At 37.2% G+C, this 20,091-nt stretch overlaps 1 protein-coding gene across 1 annotated transcript; it reads left to right on the top strand.

The window, feature by feature from the left end:
• Positions 1 to 1,023: 1,023 nt before the first annotated feature.
• On the top strand, positions 1,024 to 19,804 carry RCOR3 (REST corepressor 3). Its single transcript, XM_009697259.1, has 10 exons — positions 1,024 to 1,096; positions 3,240 to 3,292; positions 5,017 to 5,178; positions 5,534 to 5,658; positions 7,215 to 7,293; positions 9,963 to 10,181; positions 11,845 to 11,922; positions 12,695 to 12,752; positions 18,209 to 18,450; positions 18,882 to 19,804. The coding sequence occupies exons 1-10, from the start codon at positions 1,054 to 1,056 to the stop codon at positions 19,224 to 19,226; spliced, it is 1,404 nt and encodes a 467-aa protein (XP_009695561.1). The 5' UTR covers positions 1,024 to 1,053; the 3' UTR covers positions 19,227 to 19,804.
• Positions 19,805 to 20,091: the final 287 nt, after the last annotated feature.

Here is a 20,091-nt window from a genome sequence, read left to right as displayed (position 1 = left end):
TTAGAAGGAAAATCTGAGGGTAGACTCTTGTTAAGTTTAGACATTTCTTGCTCCCAGCCTGAAATTCTGATGCATTCTCTAGTGGTCCTGTTTTCTCTTCATCTCTTAGTTAGAGTGGAGTGCAGGCTAGCGGTCATTTACTTGCGGTAAAAACTGAGTTGTAAACAAATAGATTGTAGGAGGCGCTATGTAGTAGCATACATTTGTAAAATATTCATGAAGAGTAACTGTTAGTTAATTCTTTTTGAGTATTGGGGAATTTTCTTTTACAGCATGTTTTTAAAAATCAAATACTATGATTAAGTGCTTTGTACAAAGTTGCATCAGTGTTGCTCTGTCCTTGTGATAGGTTAGGTAACTTGGACTGCTTCCCTTCCTACACTGAGGTGGAGGTGAAACACAAACCAACCAAACCAAGAAAAGATGACTTTTTACACCTGATGACCTTCTACGGCTACACAATTTGGTTGGCTATGAGTATCAAAATTACATGACTATGAAAATCAAAACTAGAGAGACGAACAGAATTGTTTCTGGCATAGTTGTTAGTATAGTTCCTTGCTGAAAGGATCAGGAATGGTGACTGTATTCTACCCCCTATCTCTTTTTTGTGTTGTTTTAAGGAAGCCTAACTTAACGTAGTAGATCCTGATATTCCTATGATAGTGATAAATATTAGAGTACTAATGGACAATGATAACTTCTGGAGGACTGTTCCAACGCAAGTACCTCGAAATTTTGCATCCGTGCCAACTTTAGCAATGCACTTTAATGCTCCAATTGGGAAACCAGGATCCTTTCTAATATCCGGTTATGACTGACCCTCATAAGAGTAGTGTTCAAATTCAACCATTCGATGTCTCAAGGAAATAATGAGGAATTAATGATTTTTTCTTTTTTCCCCCCTCGGTAGCTGGGCTGGACTTCTTAGTATGGTTGACTTTTACTTACTGTCCTGTGAATAGTTGTTCTCTAGATCATGTTTATAAATACTGAGACTTACTTTTTTTTCTTACAGGTGCCACAAAATATACTGATAAAGATAATGGAGGGATGCTTGTATGGTCTCCATATCATAATATTCCAGATGCCAAGTGTGAGTCCTTCCCTGCTTAGGAATTTGGATGCTTAAGTATAACTAAATAACTGTTTCTGATGTGCCTGTTCGCTCTTTATTTTTGTCATGGTTTAGCCCATGGTTTAGCACACTCCCCCCACACCCGCTGAGATGGCGGAGAGAACCAGAAAAAAAAAAAAAGTAAAATTCATGGGTTGAGATAAAGACAGTTTAATAGGACAGAAAGGAAGAAAAAAATAATAATAATGGTGATAATAGTAAAAGAATTAGAATATACAAGACAAGCGATGCACAATGCAATTGCTCACCGCTTGCCAACCAATGCCCAGTTAGTTCCCAAGCGGCGATCTGCCCCTCCCAGCCAGCTCCCCCCAGTTTATATACTGGGCATGACATCATATGGTATGGAATATCCCTTTGGCCAGTTGGGGTCAGCTATCCTGGCTGTGTCCCCTCCCAACTTCTTTTGCCCCTCCAGCCTTCTTGCTGACTGGGCATGAGAAGCTGAAGAATCCTTGACTTACTATAAACATTACTTAGCAACAACTAAAAACATCAGTGTGTTATCAACATTAGTCTCATACTAAATCGAAAACATAACACTATACTAGCTACTAGGAAGAAAATTAACTCTATCCCAGCGGAAACCAGGTCAATTTTACACACGCTGAAATTGCAAATTAGTAAATTAAACACAAAGCTTCTCTTTTTTTATTTAGAGAAGTCAGGGGAAAGGAAAGATCACCTTCTCTTATTTTATAGTTAAGTCTTTGTTTCAAATCACACTGCCTGTGTGTTGTATCATCATCAGTGTCTGAGAAACCTTTAGTTTTATAAATCAAATAATAAAAAAATCTAAACACAAGGAACTTGCTGCTCTAAATTTCTAGGAGAAGGAATTGCAGTGGATAAGTTCAGAAAAGATGTGTTGAGGCCCAGTTCAATGGAAAATTATTATTGCCGTCTTATCAGGAAAAACTAAGCATTTTCTCACTTCGGAAGTGACCTGAAACACATGAGTCATCTGACTAAATGTGATCAATTATTTGTTTAATCTAGTTTAAACCTGCTTCTTATGCTAGAATTTCCCATATGTAATATAGGAGAGTAAACTTAGAGGATGTGATTGTGAGAACCTGGTCCTCAGGGCAGTTTCTCCTTGTTACCAGTGGTTAGAGGTTTATGTCCCTCTACATTTGAGGGAACATACCTTCCACTACTACAGAACAGTCAGAAATAAAATACTTTACAACTATGATTACTAAACACTTTCTTAATTCCTTTAAAGTACAATTAACTTTGCTGTAACAGTTCATGGCAAGGACATCTCTGGTCCATTTGAATAATGAGGATATAATAATTTCCTTTTCTTAATCATGATTCCTTTCAGCTACATTTTGTTACTACTTAATTGTGAACTGTAGAAGGTGAACGGGAGGAGTTTGGTTCTTTAAAAATAAAAAAGTACCCATCGAAGATCAAAACTAGCAGGACTTGATTGCAAAATGATGGAAAGTGTTCAACTCAAAGCTGGCTCTAATATGGCCAAGTACAATTTTAAAAATGTTATTGGCAAATTTGATGATCTAATTATTGAATTTTCATATTCTCTATTGAAAATTGACTTCATGCCATGGTTAATATTAATGTTGGTCAGTGAAAACTATGTTAATATCAAGGATATGCGTAATGATTGATCTAGGATCTCTTTACATTAATTTTTAACATGCTTTGCAATAGTAGAAGTAGTTCAATTTAAAAGTAACCCAGGTGTCTGGACACCCCCTCCAGGCTGTCTGTGTTCTTAGGAGTGGATGCCAAGAAGACATAGCCTTTCAACAACCAGCTAGCCTCTGATTTAAATAAATAAATGATGAGCCTCTGTGGCTTTGTTGTCGTAGAAATGCGAAAGAAAGCATCTTTTTCACTGAGAATTAGCTTGTGTAAAAAGTTTATAAAATTAAATGTTGGATTAAAGACAGTGGGCTTATTTATTATTAATAAAGCTATGCATATATTTAACATTTTGGGGGACCTGGGCCTATGCAGTGTATGAAAGCATGGGAAGACTGTTTTCACACGTTAGATGGCTAATTCTGTGTCACCTTATAGCAGAACGAAAAGTACTAAAGAATAATTCTGAATAATTACTTTGTTACAGTGGATGAATATATAGCAATAGCAAAGGAAAAACATGGATACAATGTGGAACAGGTAAGTGCGATGAAATGAGAGTGCTCATTTAAAGGATTTTTTTATAAAAAAGTACAACACAACTCTTTTTTTTTCCATTGGTTACCATTAATTAACGCTGTTTCTCTTCAGGCACGGCAGCAAACACTGCAGTTAAATGGATCTGCATACAGTTGTGGTCTGGATTCTCTGCAAAAGATTGAGCTCTTTGTTTTCATGACATGCTCAGCTTGTAATGTGCACTTTTGAAAGGTTTGGTATGTTTCTTGATACACTGGGCATGTCATGCAATTGTGTGTGTATATTTAGCTAAAGAATTTGTTAGGAAAGCAGCTTAGAAATTTAATATTTATTATTGGAATTCAAATATGGTACAGTTTTGAACCATTAATTGTGATAGGGACAGCACTGGAAAGGTTTCTTGCATATTTAAAAAAAGAAGAGACAAACCAACTTTGAGTGTTTTTTGAGAGGCAGGAAAACAGAATCAAATTCTAGGTTTGAGAGTAAAAAACTAGTTAATTTTTTTCATAACCTTTAGTCACCATCCCATAAAAGTACAGGATAAAACCTGATGGTCTGCACTTAGTTCTGTTGCAATTTTCTTCATAAATTAACTGATTTATGTAAAAGTGAGATTACCTGTTGCAAAAAAATATTTGGTGTACAATTGCAAACAAGTTGTATGGTCAAGTTTTGGAGGATGGAAGCTCGTAATAGCAAAGACTTGCTAGTCAACTGCTATCTGAAAAAGAGGCTGCCAGTGTTACGATGTGCAGAATGCCTGCAGTTTGGTGATGTTTGTTTATGGCTTGGCTTTTGTTAGGAGAGATAGGGAACTGAAGGATCTCAAAATAAGTCTGCAGAACAGACGGATTTTCAAAACAACCTCTGGTACAAAATATTTGTAGCCTATTCACAGTGGAATAGAAATTATCTTCGCAAGAGGTGCTCGTCACTTGCCATTTTAACAAGAAGAAAGGTTTGCTGTGTCCAGATTATTAGAAGATGTGAAATCAGGGGTTTGGAGAGCTGATGAACAGCTGGTGATCACGTCTGCACTGTATGGTTGAAATTGAGTGGATTACATTTCCCAATTCCTATGCCAGACTTGACATCAGATCTGTCATTGATTCACTGGCAGAAAGTCTAATCAGCATAAAATTCTTTTAAGAGTATCGAGAAATGAAATTATATAAGAAAGTATATTTAAATTTCCATTCCTTATTAGGTGCACATGACATGGAAGTGGCCGTGCTGTTATTTGTGGATTGGAGAGTTGTAGAAAGACCACTCTCACTTTGAACTTTCAGACTTGCATTTTGGATGATCCTCTGGCTGCTGAAAAGTATTTTTCTTTTCTTTTTTTGAGTGGGCTGGTAGTAAAGGCCTGAAGACCTATAAGGAACTGTGTAGGTGATCCATGCTTGTAAAGGAAGAAAGCAGGTCAGATTTGAGCCTATCAGCCTAGTTCATGCTACTTCAGAATTACTGCTGCCATGCCAACCTTAAATTTCCTAGCTTTCATACCTTTAATAAAGTACAGATGTACCCACTCTTCATATTGTCTCCAAAGAGAACTTTGTAACCTATAGTACATAGCAGTAAAATTGTAAATACATTTTGAGAAGGGGTTTTGATAGTCAAATTTTATTTTAAGTAAATAAATTGCCTTTTTTTATTTAACTTGTCTCAGCATTTTAGAAAGTTGACTGAAACCAAAAAGGGACTATTTCTTTTCAAAGGCTCTCGGCATGTTGTTCTGGCATAAACACAATATTGAGAAGTCCCTTGCGGATCTCCCTAACTTCACTCCTTTCCCTGACGAATGGACAGTTGAAGATAAAGTCCTATTTGAACAAGCATTTAGCTTCCATGGAAAGAGCTTTCACAGGATCCAGCAAATGGTAAAGTAATATTTTAATCAGAAGCAATAAACAGTTCAGATGCACTAAGAACAAGAGCTCCTGTTGGGCTAAAATTTCATGTTGATTTCTGTGTAAAAGCGTCAGGAACAACCTTGAATATAAGATTTAAGTTAATTTCATCATGTCTCTTGGACCTATAGCTTTTTCACTCTAATAAAAAAGCCTCTCTCCTCCTCCCCCTTTTTTAACCATGTATGCTAAATATACCCCTCCCTTCCATCTCATACATGCATTTGAAATATTTGGGTAAAGATGGTTGTAAATAGAGCAGAATTATAATCTTGGATGGAATTTTAATTTTTTTAAGTATTAAAGTGTTAATGAATTCTTCTAGCTTCCAGACAAGACTATTGCAAGCCTTGTAAAATATTACTATTCTTGGAAAAAAACTCGCTCTAGGACAAGTTTGATGGATCGTCAGGCTCGAAAACTAGCTAATAGAAATAATCAAGGTGACAGGTAAGATTTATATTCTTAAGTAGCTAACCAGAGACTAAAATCTTTCTAGGTAGAGATGTCAGAGTAATTTCCAGCCATTATGTTTCAGTGTGAACCATGTTTTTAGGTTTGAGCATCTGTGGTGATGTCTCTGCTTTTAGCAAGGGGTTTGGTACCTGTGCTTCAAGAACTATATCATTCCAGTCGGTGTGAGTTGTAATAACACACTTGAGTGCTTTAATGGATAACTGTGAAAACAAAGGTTTAACAAAAACCTGGAGCCTGGTAATATGGTTTAGAAATAATGCTTTATTTGAGAAGTCTAACCCTATATCGTGTGGGGAGGAGAGTGTTTTTGTGGGTGTGGGGGTTTTCTGGTTTTGTTCTGGTGGGTTGTTTGGTTTTTTTGTTTGGTGTTTTTTTGAACTAGAATTGAATTAAAACTGAAACATCAACCACTGTAAAGAGCTGTAGTGATTAGAATGCCCAAGTCCTGTTTTATAACAAAACTTTATAAAAAAAAAATAATCTTATTTTGAGAGACTTGGAACCACTGTCAGTCAAAGAGAATTAGAGCTCAAAATAGTTTTGAATCATCTTGGATAGAAGGGAATGACATTTGCCCTAGTTACTATGAAATTAAAATTATATTGCACTTGGTATACTTGAGTATTAACTTGCACTTTTTAAAAAATGATTTAATATGTTGAATGTATAAGTAGCATAATCACATTTATATTGGAAAGTATGATTTTACATCTATGGAAAACTGCCTGGCTGGAGCAAAAGGGTCTATTTAATTATATGTTATTGAAAAGAACTCCTGAAATGTAAAATTCGTGTGCTTACTTAGTGACCCTATAGATGAAAAATTACAGAAGAAAATCAGTTTACCTCTAATACAGTATATTGGGGGGGTTGTAATAACTAGAAATTTTTGTGGTGTTTTGACATTCATTTATTCAGAAATTATATTGTGTGAATGACTGGATTGGACTCAACTAAACTGTTACCTCTTCAACCTTTTCTCTTTGATATAATTCAGCAGATGTCATTCCCCTCCTCCAAATTGCTAGATCTTGAACACTTTGGTGAAAAAGCAGTCCTGTGTTTTCCCATCTTATATTGTCCCCTTTTGATCCCCACAGACTTCAACAAGGGTTTATTCATCCACCTGGTGCAGTGGTTTGAAAATTGATCTATTAAAACAAACATGGCAAATGAAAGGTTATTTCTAGCCTTGGTATATTTGACCATGTAAGTGTTCATGCTGGCACAAGTGGTTGAATTGAAGAAAGGTGACACCAAATTTTTCTGCAACAGTACCAGCACTACTTAAAGTAATTTTGAAACTACAGTTTAGGATTGCTTGTTTATCACAATAGTTATTAGAATTTAATAAAGGAGATACGTTTTTAACAGCTCTCTTTTGAAAACTACAAATAACTTTGAGATGCCATATACTTAGAGTAGATATTTTAGACTAGGTAATTCTGTCTTACTCTGCCTGATGTATATTTATATTTGGGGATAAAAAAAATAGATAAAACGACCAGCTTCTTATAATCTGTCCTCAGTGATGATGACGTAGAAGAAGCTCATCCAATGGATGGAAACGATAGTGATTATGATCCCAAAAAAGAAGCCAAAAAGGAGGTAACAGATAGCTTAATGGTGAATGTCGGTTTGTTTTCTGTGAATCTTTTACTGTGAAGAATATGACTTGTAGTAAAGAGGTTTAGCTTGCGGCCTGCTGAAATCACAGGGTTTTTAGGTGATCAAGATCTTGACAACTTCTAATTAAAACAAATTTTATCATATATTTTTGACAGTCTGTGGACATAAATGCATCTCTCATTACCTTCACTGTCTCCTGAGAGATCTTTGAGTTTTATAAGAGATGCATACTATCGCTACCTGGTAAAACAACATTCCCCCTGCCTCTGTCTTGTTAATATGTTTACAGTTTACGGGTTGTGAATTATAGGAATCTAAATGTCATTTAATTTTAAAATGCAAATAAAACATTTTTCCAAGAATAACTTTTTTGTTCTTTCAAAGCCACAGTGAGGTTATGCATTTCAACTAATATGTGGCTTTATTGAGACTCTTTCTACTAATAAATGTAGAGAAAAACATTTTTGTCTCCTCTAATGAGCACTTACTATTAGCTTTACAGATAAGTGCTGTGTTTGGGGTGTGTTCAGGTTTTGGTTTTTTTGTTTTTTTTTTTTTTTTAATAAATGTTAGGTTATTTATGAACAAGACTAGAAAAACATAGTTAAGTGTGTAAACATTTGATTGTTTCTTTGATCACCTTAATGCATTTGTGATTTTCCTAAAATGGGACAGTTCATGCTTCTTGAATATGAGAGGAAAGGTAGTGCAAAACCTCAACATTCCCATGAAGTGGTATCTAGGATTTATTAATAAACTTAGCAGGTCTACCAAAAATTATGTTGAGTGAGAGACTGATAGGTTTAGATTCCATTCTCAGATTCGCAGTGACCTTCAATGTATCACTTTATCTAACTGCCTCAGGGGGGAAGAAAAAGGACAATTACCCCTTTCTGTAAAAGATTTTGAGATTTTTATTTTTTTAACATGCCAGGCTATATTATTTTAGAACTTGAAATGGCACAAGGTCTAATAATGAACCTTTTTACTTTTCATTCTGCTGTTGTAACATGTTCTTGCAATCTGTTGGTTTGAGTTGCTGCCTAAGCCACTTCTAAATAAGGGGTATTTTGTTCAATTTACTTTCTTTGGTTATTGTTTGAATCACTACACTCAGTCCAGAATGAAAGTAGTGTGTTGATAGACTTGTAGGGACAGGACAAATAGACTTGCAGTTTCTGATGAGCTATTTAGATCTACAAAAGATAATTTTCTCATCTAATATTTGTTGTAGGATTTGCGTACTTTCACTTCCTAAGTGAATATAAATTGAGTAGACTACTTTAATGCACAGAGCAATGGAAACTTTCTGTTACCAGGGAAAACTAAAACAAGCCAAACACTATCTTGGCAAGACAAAAGCTTGAGAGTGTATTTTCACTTTAAATCCAGATTGAACAGACAGGAAGTGCAATTTCATACAGAAAGAGCAGTTCAGAACCAAAACCCAAATGGTATAAATAGGCCAGAAGTAAACTTAGCCTTGGGATTTTTAGATGTCAAATATGTAAGGCTCTATATTAGCTTTCCAAGGAAGAACAAATATCTGAAGTGCTTTTAAGATGGCCTCTAAGAAGTCTGTGGGCTGGATTAAGATGTTACGTTAGCTGGGAGGAGAATGTGGCAGAAGGTCAAGCATAGCAGAGCAAAATACTGTTTGCTGATCTGTACTAATGCTACAGAACATAATAATAATGGCTGCTGCAATTTATTTTCTCTTCACTATGATCAAGTGACTATCTCCTCTTAACCTTCATGAATGCCAGCAGGAAGGAGCAGTAGGGAGCTGCTTGAAGTAGCAAAAAGCCAGAATCTCATCTCTGTTCTGGTACTAAGCATTGCTTTGAATTGGAAAATCCTAGCAGGGAAAGTCATTTTTCCTTCCCTACTCCTGGTCTGTAGGGAACCTACCTGGTTGCTCTGTGGGAGTCTCATACATGCAGAATAGCTGTTGTGCAGCAATGCCCATTGAAGACAGAGGTAAATTTTTAGGTGTCCAAACATATCAAAACAGCAGTTACAAGGTCTTCATCATCTTTTTGCTATCTCATTTCAAAAAAGCAAATAGCAAAGGCTTAACTTTGCTAAATTACATGGATTTTTATAATGACTGCAAAAGTACACCCATCGTCTCCCTTCTAAATCTCAAATCCCATCCCAAAGCAAACAGCACTATTGCTTTCCATAGAGTCCTTACAGCAGGGAAAAGTGTAGTCTTGCATTCTCTGCCCATCCTGATCGTCACCTGAACTCTTCATATCTGACCAGGAATAAACTGATTGCTTGGTTTAAACATGTAATATACATATTCTTTACCTTCTGCATACGTAAGAGGTTCTTGATTTTTGCCCTCTTTCACAGTATTCGGACTGTGATTTCTATACCATTTATTGTATTTTCAGCCATGTTAAAAAGTTTTGAAAACTGACCTTTCTAAGACTAATGCGGGCTTATCCAACAAATGACTAGTATGCTCCATCAGTCCATCTGCAAGACTTAGTTTGGATACTACACGCAGAGGAGGATGTTAGCTTAGGTTTTCTTTGTCATAAAGATGACATTACAATGCTATGTGATACTTTATTCTTTAATAAAGTTGTATACGAGATACTGTTATTCTTTAATGATTTATTTCTTGTAAATTAAAGGGCAATAATGAGCAGCCTGTTCAGACCAGCAAAATAGGTCTGGGTAGAAGAGAGTATCAGAGCTTGCAGCATCGTCACCATTCTCAGCGTTCCAAATGCCGTCCACCAAAAGGCATGTACCTGACCCAGGAAGATGTGATAGCTGTTTCCTGTAGTCCCAATGCAGCCAACACAATTCTTAGACAGCTGGATATGGAACTAATCTCGTTAAAGCGACAGGTACCATGGGTTATTGGTCTTGTTTTGTTTTCATCTCAGATTGTTCTGATTGTAATGATTTTGAAGATTATCGGTGAAGATTCTGAAACTTCTTTAATGTGAGTCTTCCTAATTTTGTTCCACAGTTATCACCAGGAATGCTGGACACTAGCTGACTAGCTATTCTTCGGTTTTGTTTTTTATGTTCATCTGCTCTCGTGGATAATGTGACACAAGATGACTTCTTTTGAAAAAAAAAAAAAAAGGGGGAAGGGGGGAAGTATGGCATGAAAAGAATGTTACAGATTAGGGGCTAAGAGAAAACCAAAGTCACATTTGATTTGGCTTTTTTTTTTAACTCTGTTAAAAGTATTCGCGTGATAAGTGAGAATAAGACCAGTGAAGCAGAGGCAGTTACATTTGTTATGCTTAAAATTGTAGCTGTTTTTTCTGGATGTCCTTCCCCACAAACCATGAAAGTATTGGGCAGGGGCATCATGTTAGTAATTTCTCTGTTTGAATTGATGAGCTTTTTACTTGTTATTAAATTTAGAAAAGCTTTGTAGTCTTCACTTTTAAGAGGACAATTGCCTGCGTCCTTTGCATGAGGAGGTTAACTTTTGGCACTTAAAGTTGAAACACAGAATCTCTTCAGCTTCTAAGGGTACAGCAGTATGTGCGTGCTTGCTTTCTAGGAGCGATGGGGCTACAGTGTCAAGGCTTATCTCCTGGAATTTCTGCCTCCTTATAGACCACTAAGAGCTGCCATGTTGCAAAGTCCTGGAGTGAATAGAGGGTTTCATGGGATTTTTGCTCCCTTATATTCTTTTACAGGAGAAATATGCTTCTTTCTGTCACAGCAGGACTCGGGCTAAATAGCATAGATGAGTTTTACTCTTTAGCCTAAGTGTAGGTGAGTTACAGCCTTGAGGTTGTGTTTCTCTTTTTTTCTTTCAGTGATCTCAGAGATGCAGCCTTTGGAATCTCCACTGAGTTGTCTGCTTTTGTGTCCATACTTAAGAACACTTGTAATAGCTGTGCACCATAGTATGCCAAACTATTTTCTTACCTATGTTACCTTATGTGCATTGGTGTCAAGTTTAAATGGTTAATAGATACATATACATATGATTTGGAAGCTCTCTCCTTTTTATAGACTAAGATATTTTATTTAAATATTTTAAAATCATTTCAAGAATCACCCTTAAAGGAAATCATGATGATTTAAGGTCAATAAAAAGCAGTCTGTCAGAAGGAACTAACAGGAAATATCTCATAAATCTTTATTATTTTTTTTTCCAAAGTGCTTTTTGAAGAAGGAAGAAGTTAATGAATACAGTACATCTCACTTAGATTTCTAAGAACCAAGTTTTGTGTCTAGAATATTCTGCATTCTTCAAGAACATGCATCCTTATGAAAACGTGCTTGTTATGTCCTACTTTTAATATTCCTGCAGACAAACTGTTCTTTTGAAAGACTGGCTTAAATATTTTTCTCTCCATACTAAACTGTACTGTATTATTTTTAATTTTTTTTTAAACAGTTAAAAGTAGTGAAGCCTTAAACCATAATATTTCTCTTTCTAACTTAGGAGGTACACTTGTGGCAATCCTAGTGAAGATATATGTGTAAAGTGACCAACTTTCTTTGTGGAGCTGATTAACTTTGTTGTTTTTGACCAAGGTTCAAAATGCTAAGCAAGTAAACAGTGCACTTAAACAGAAAATGGAAGGCGGGATTGAAGAATTCAAACCTCCTGAGGTAAATCAGAATAAATATTAGAAATTGTGGCCTTGCACTTACATTAGTGGGAAGCTGCAGAAATGTGTTTTGCTGCAGCATAGTGTTCGCATTTCAGCAGCAGCTTAAAGAGGATCCATTGAATTACATGCAGGGGTGAGTCTGGCTTCTTTACAAGAAATTAGTGGTAGGCTTTTTTTTGTGGCAACTGGCTGAATAAAGAAGCAGAAAAAACTGAAAAGTCATGTCTGTTCATGACAATAGGAAGCTGAAATTAAGCCCTGATAATATGGGGGTTTTCTTCTGGTTAAAAGTAGATAATGTAGATAGCTAGCAGTAAATTCTATGTTGTCTGTAAAAACATGACTATATGTACATTTGAGCATCCAAAGTGGATGATTTATTTCTACTGAAGTTCTCTTGCTTGTTTTAAAGGCTTAGATATGAAACATAACATGAATGCAAAACACTCCAGACACCAAGTCCTAATAGTCTAGATAAATGTAACTATAAATTCAGATTCTGTCTGCATAAAGATCATTAGCTTGTGCGTAAGTTATGATATAGCTGATATTAAAAAAAAACGCTATTGGTGTATTTCTAAGCTCAAATCCTTAAATACTAGTTTGTCTTCATGAAAACAATCTAAAACTATAAAGTTATGACTTAGAAGCAAGAGATTTTTACCTATGTTACAAAATGTAGTGCAAGTGAAAGACATTCTGATGCTCAGATATTTTGCAGCTGTTGAAACATTTTAATGATCTTTGTGCCATTTTTCTAATTTTAATAGTCTAATCAGAAAATCAATGCCCGTTGGACCACAGAAGAGCAGCTTCTTGCAGTACAAGGTATGTTGATAGTAGTAGCGACTTGAAATCTGATGCAAAGGATTTGAAGAGGTACTCAGGCTTATGTTTGTATTTCGCTCTAATGAAAAGCTAAACTTTATCTGGTCTTACAAGAAAGTCACTGGGAAAACAGCAAAACTAGTGAGAATATTTAGGGCATTCATTCAAGCAACATGACACTAGTCTTTCAGTTACTCCTATTAAGTCTCAAATAGAAAAGCTAAGCTGGGTTTAACAACTGTAGTAGTACTAAAAAGTCCCTTCAATCATCTTCTAAATCACCTTAAATGAATTTCTCTAAAGTGGAAGACTGAAGTAATAGTTGAAGTAATAAAATTTGAAGCCAACGCTTATTACGACATCTCTCTGTGTTCTTAAAGTAGGAAAAAGCAGAAGTAAAACTACTTTACAGTTACTTTTCTCTGCGCATGAGGGAATAAAAGAGCAGATACCCACCCAGTGGATGCCTTTTAAGAGTCTGAAGCTGGATGTGGATACTTGACTAACAGTCTTATTGGAGAAAAAACCAACATTTTCTAGTAGGCTATTGATACAGCTAATTTGCAGTTATTTCATTTATATGAAGGAAGACTGATTCTTGTCTTGCTTTAACATGCACTGCCTAATCAAGGAATGTGCAAAGGAAGTATCTGGAGAGCCTAATGCTGCCTTGAAGACACTTACGTACTGACTCGCTTCTATAGATCATCTTTTTTAAGATAATATAATCAGCTCAGTTGTACACATCTGCTTTATTTCTCTGTATTCTTCACCTTTAAAATGAAAGACTGAATTTTAGTATAAAACCTTCCATTGGATCGGGATATCAGTGTGAAGTTGTCAGGTATGCCATACCTGATGGTTATTAGCCACATGACTGAACGTAAAGTTAGGTTTATTTTGAAGTGTGAATGGAAATGCTGAAGAGCATGGTGTGTCTGAAGTCATGTGTCTCAACTTACGTGCCTCAGACTGGGATTTGCATCTCCAAATGGTTTTCTATCCTGAGTTCATCCTCTCAGTATTGCTAACAAGCTCACTTTTTAAATTTTGTTCCCAAATGTAATTGAAGGAGAAGCCTGTCTTTAATATGGTAGTCTAGTAAGTAGAATGCTTGCTGGAGAAGTGGGAAAAATCCAGGTTTGTTGTGCCTGCCTTAGCATGAAAAGATTCAAACTGTCTTGCGTTTTCTGTCGGAGCTCTCGCTAAGCATCAGGTTGAGAATCTATAAGAATGCATTTAGCTTTTGTTAAGCTATGGCACTATGTGACTGACAAGGTAAATAATAAAACTGGAGCATGGACAAAAGAGAATGAGAGTTGGCGATGACTCCCTGGAGAGGAGTTCTAGTCTTCTGGTCTCTTCTCTGGGAATGTTTTGTGTTTCGTAAAGGTAGTCAGTCTCAATACTTAAGGGTGGGGTGAGAAATCAGGCCGCCTGGAAGAAACCTGTTTTCATTGAATTTACATGTGCTGCTTATATGGATTGTTTCTTCTTAGTCCCCTTCCTTTGCCACTGTATAAAATGGAGATGGAAGAGAACCTCAATGCCAGGAACAAAGTAGTGTTATCCCTCCCTTACCTACTGCCTGTTAGTAGAGTCTCCCTCCTGGAATGAGTGCTGTAGGTATTAACCTCCCATCCCTCAGGCTGAAACCCTGACCTCTTGCTTCAAAATAACTGCTTGAGCTGGTAGACTTTATATGTGAAGGAGCCATGCTGTCTTTTGTCCTGACTCTGGTTTTAGAAGAAAGTAGCCATGGTTGGTGTACTAAAACCTACCATAATGCGTGTTAGGCTTGAACTTGGAAGTTGCCTTGAGCATGGAGATGTTTAGTTTGTACATTTGAAATAGATTTATTTCATCAAACATATTGATACATTTTGGCATGGGCTTTTAATAATTTTACAGAAATCATAAGCATTAAGCAGGTAGGTGGCACTTCTGTTATTTGTTCACTTGAATTCAGATATTAAATCCAACCGTGGAAATCGTAACAATTTAGTAATATAGTAGTAGTATATAAAAATGTAGTAATATAATTTTGGTACGTTTTTTCCTAAACATGAAAAAACCCTTGTAATCTGTGGGCTAATCTCAAGAGATTGGCAGTAACTAAGGAGGAGGGAATGAAAAAACCCACCTTAAAATAGAGCTGAGTATGTAATCTTAAAAGCAGTGTGGCTGCCTGCGATGGGCTTGTGGACTCAGACTTATGATCTCTGAGCCAATCTTTCGCAGTATAATTTATCAGGTTACTGTTCAACTTTGAATAGTTATTGAAAGTAATGGGCCAGCTCAGCACTTGAGGTGTTCTTGAGTTACAAACTTTATTTATGTATAGAAATGTATGAGTACGATCATCTTTTCAAACAAAGTTCTCAGTCATATGAAAATTGCAATTTCAAAAATGTTTTAAGACTTGTTCAAAAGAAAAAAAAAAAAAAAGAAAAAAGAAAAAGCAAAGCAGTGCGTGATTTTCATAGCATTGCAGTGGAAAACAGGTGGGACAACTGGGATCTAACTCTATGTAAGGTAGTTGCCAGGAGCACTGTAATCCCATCACAGGGAAACTGCAGCTCTCATAACCCAGAGGTTGCCGTTAACTATTTCTGCCTTGTTGTGGTGCTGTGTGATTTTGCTCTGGACCCAGGCTAATGCTTTGTGTGTCTTGTAGTGTTTGCTGTGCTGCACAACATTAAGCAGTGAAAACAGCATCCAACTTGGATTTACAAGTTTCTCCGAGTTAGGTATTCAAGATGAAACATGGTAATAGCGCTCATGCACATATTCAAGCACATCTTTGCAACTGGGCAAAGTTTTGAAAAGCTTGAAGGATTCACGTGATGAGGGCTACTTTCAAGTGAGCCGGGAGAAAGACATTTGTACATGTGAAGTGAGGCTATGCAGTCATCTCTTTTGAGCTTCACTTTCAGCAACCTAATGAAATTTTTCTTACTGAATACCAGATGAAACACCTTAGAAATAATTTGGGTGCTCTTTAGCACAGAATTTGTATAAGGATGTGCCAGTAATGTGCACCAATTTGAAAGGGATGATGGATTGGCATCAACTCTTACAGATATGCCAGAACCTTATGCATGAAACTTCCATAAACATTTATTGAACTTCCTCTGTTTCTGATGGAATATTAAAGGGTTTTACTACATCATTGTGTAGACGTCACTGTGGTGATGCTAGAGCAGTAATAAATTACACTCCGAAAAGAATCCAGAATGAGTAGTGCTGCATGTAGCTAAACTATGGAAATTTATCTTCTTTAGATATTTCTTATAGTTGGGCTCTCAGTGAAGGCAAGATACACTGTTTTCAAGCTGTTTGCTTGGAAATAGTATTTTTGACAACTTTAGTTGAAGTTAGTCAACGGGCTCAGTCGTTTCACTGGTTAAGGGGAAGGAAGAAGTATGGAGAGCATAGTAATAGAAAAGGCTGAAATCACTAAAAGTCTGAATTAGGTTTCAGACAAAAATGTGCTTTTTTCTGGTGGGCACTTTGTTCACTTGATTAATTGTACGGGATGTTAGATATGTTGCAGTGGACATGTAGTGATCATTATAGATTAGTAGCGGTGGTAATAATAGGGCAATCAAAGAATATTAAAACACTAGAGGGAGTGCTCTGAGGGCGCACATAGATTTTAACGAGTATAGCTGATACTTTGTACAACTGATAAAGCACAGAGCCAAATCCCTCTGTGCTTTGCCTAGATACGTGCCCTCCCATGTGGCTCTGCTAGGTCCCCTTGTTTTCTTTCCAAGCTTGTTGCAGTCAGGATGGTTGGATTCTTTTGTATGCCCTAGAACAGATCTTAAATAATGTAGCTGAGCTCTTGACAGTTGAAATATCAGCTTCAGAAACTTCAACTACAGAAATCGTTGCTGTCCTGGAGCTGAACTTTTCTCTTAAATTGCAGTGAGCGTACCTGGCCACATCAGAAGTCCCTATTAACAGAGAAAGTAGAAAAGAGCAGAACAAACTGAAGGTCATACTCTTCGCAATTAAGTTGAAAAGGAACATAGCTTTCAGATTTGAAACAACTCTCACTTTCTGAATCCTTTGCTTCACTTTTTGAAGTGAGGCATTAAACCGGGCATAAATTTCCTTTCCTGTAATGAGACAGTGCCTGTCCTCTAAGCACTGTAATATGTTCCAAATGAGTTTAGTTACCAGGAGTTTCACAGAAGTCGTCAAATTGTAATTCACTCATGCATAGCTGAGAGCAAAGAAATGAGTTTTCTGTTTACTCAGTCTGGAATAAACTTTTATTTCTTTTAGTCTCCAAAGTTTTGGATACTTGTGGTTAAAAATTTATTTTGTGCAGCTAAAAGCTATGTTTTAGGATGCTGGAGAGTTTGAGGATTTTTTTTCTTAAGCAGGAGAGAGGACTAGACACATGCGCTAAATACAACTGAGAGAAAATCAGTAAACTTTAGGTTATAATTCCAATTTTAGGTTAAAAACTATAGAATGTTGTACTCGAGGATTGTTGGGTTTTTTGTTATATGCAAATGTAGTTTTAGAACTTTTAAAAGGGATTTTCTTGTGAAGTGCTTGTAAATAAAAGTGACCTGCTGATGTCAATGTGAAAATGAATGAAAAGAACGATGCAAAGATCTTCTGTCATGCTGCTTCTTGGTGGAGGATTTGATCCTGGAGGCTTGTGCTGGGCTGTCTTATAAACAGACACCAATAGCTTATATTTACTTACGGTCCCCAAGGTGATTGTCCCAAAACCCCAGATTCTTCTACCCAGCTCAAATGGTGAATGAAAGCTTTAAAAAGACTTTGTCAGGTGAATGCTTGCCAGTTGCTCTTCGTAGCCTCAGTAGAGCGTGTCACAAGCGCAGGAATGAGCAGTATATCATGAAGTAGGGAGCTGTGCCACCCAGTTCTGCCCTATGCTTGGTCCAGCAGCTACTGCCCTCTACCACTCCTGCTGCACAGGTGGTGGGCACAGAAACATCTGCCTGCAGCGGGCATGGAGGGAACCTACAGAAGCTGTCAGTGTTTGTCACTTGACAGTTCTAGTGTTCTACCCTGTTTACAGCTATACACACATGCTTGGTCACCCTCCCTCTCCCGTCTTGAACTTGTCTTGGGCTTCTGCCCTTTACTGCAAGCACACTGAAGGATTTACTTTATTCGTCAGAGGCCAGATCTCTGTGGTTTTAGGTTGGGAGGCTTGGCGAGTAAGCCAGGATCTTTAAGAAGAGTGGGTAATGACCTTTTAATAAAGTTCTTGATTTGTATGTTGATAGCCGTGCAATTAAAAATTATTTTGTTTTAATGGAAATAGAGGCCTTCCTCTAATTGAGAAGTCCTCCTAATTAGCGAGTCCTTGGTTTGCAGGTCCCATAGGTTCTCTCTATAAATACATCACACGTAGCTGTGTCTGACTGATTCTTCACAGCTATGTTATTTACTTTGCCTTCCAGGTGTCCGAAAATATGGTAAAGATTTTCAAGCTATTGCAGATGTAATTGGCAACAAGACTGTTGGCCAAGTGAAGAACTTCTTTGTAAACTACAGGCGTCGGTTTAACTTAGAGGAGGTATTGCAGGAATGGGAAGCGGAACAAGGAACCCTGGCTTCTAATGGTGATGCTTCTGCTTTAGGGGAGGACACAAAAAATACTTCTAATGTGCCATCAGGAAAGAGCACTGATGAAGAAGATGAGGTGTGTTTTGTGTACCAGAAATAAGTAAGCATGGGTTGAGGAACAGCATTTTATTTAGTGATAAAATGTAAGGTTAACTGGTGTGGAGTGGCAAACCACATTCTAAAGAATGATGATGAGCTTGCATAGAACTTCAGCCAATGTCGTTAACCAGCTGGGAGCAGGACTGCACCTTTCATAGTGACGATCATGTTACTGTTTTATTGTTAAAATACAGTTCTTGTTCTAGAAGAAGACTCTTGCTTCATAAATATTTTTAGTTCTGCTGTCTATAATGTTTTGGTTGGTGATTTCTTTTCAGTAACTTCTCAGTTTTTTGGTTTTGTTTTTTTTAAATGCTATTTCCTGTGTAGTGGACAGTGGCAGCCCAACTGCATTGTGTTCTGGCTGGGATGGCTCTTCATGCAGTCTTGTCTTTGTCCTTTGTGCAGGCACAAAGCACTCCGGCCACTCAGTGTTTAGGCCCTTCACCTCCAGCACAGGCATCTGCTCCAGCACCTACCGCTCCCATGGCAACTTTAAATCAGCCGCCCCCCTTACTTCGTCCAGCGCTTCCTGCTGCTCCTGCTCTCCATCGCCAGCCTCCACCACTTCAACAGCAGGCGCGATTTATTCAGCCAAGGCCGACTCTAAATCAGCCTCCCCCACCGCTCATCCGCCCAGCTAATTCCATGCCTCCTCGCCTAAACCCAAGGCCAGTGTTAACCACGGTTAGCGGTCAGCAGCCACCCTCGCTTATTGGAATTCAGACAGAATCTCAGTCTACTCTGCACTGAAGAAACAAAGCAGAATCATGCTAACTCCTACATTTGAAAAATTGTATCAATGTACTTTTTTTTTTTTTTCCAAATAATGAAGGGGAGAAAGGAGCAAGCCTTCACAGGTATCAGACCAATTTTACAGAGGAGCAAGCTAATAACTAGAAACAGAACCATGTGAATGACCACCTGTATAAAAATATTTTTATGTCGAAGACTTGTACAGCAGAACAATGCCTACAATACAGCCCTCCTCTATATGAATAACTGTGGAAGGAAGCTAACTTCTTAAATGAATAAATGTTCAACATACCAAGATTTGTTTAACTGATTTTTACTCTATTTATTTTATTACAGTTCTTTGTAGTCAAGCATCTAACTACAGGAAAGTAGTCTGGCAAATCTAGGAATAGATAATATTGTAGGAGACTTAAATGTAGCGTTGGGGTTTTTTTGTGTGTGTGAGGGTTTGGGTTTTTTTTTACCTTTTAGTGCAAAAACATAATGGCCTTAGGTTCAGGATTTTTGGCACTGTTTAGGTAACAGTAGAAGCATTTCATGCACTTGTAAAATGTAGGTGTTTCTTCTCTTCATGTTTTTCCCAGAACACTTCTTCTTGTTAAAAAAGGTACTGTCTTATTAAATACTCCTCTGAAAGAGTATTCTGAACACTCAATGAGCTATTGTACCAAACTTACTAAATCTCATGTGTGTTCTACTCATAGAAGTTAACTGCAAACAGGAGCCCGGTTTCCTGCTGCAATACCTCTTGTGGGCTGGGGTAGAGAAGAGGCAGCAACTTCCATCAGCCAGGGGGATGACAGGAGAGGAATCATATAGCAGGAACAATTCAATTAATTTGTTATTCCACTAATTCTTCTAA

This window comes from Cariama cristata, unplaced genomic scaffold, assembly GCF_000690535.1.
Source record: "Cariama cristata isolate BGI_N322 unplaced genomic scaffold, ASM69053v1 scaffold4323, whole genome shotgun sequence".
Taxonomy (NCBI): Eukaryota; Metazoa; Chordata; class Aves; order Cariamiformes; family Cariamidae; genus Cariama; species Cariama cristata.
This window is presented reverse-complemented; position numbering and strand designations above follow the sequence as displayed.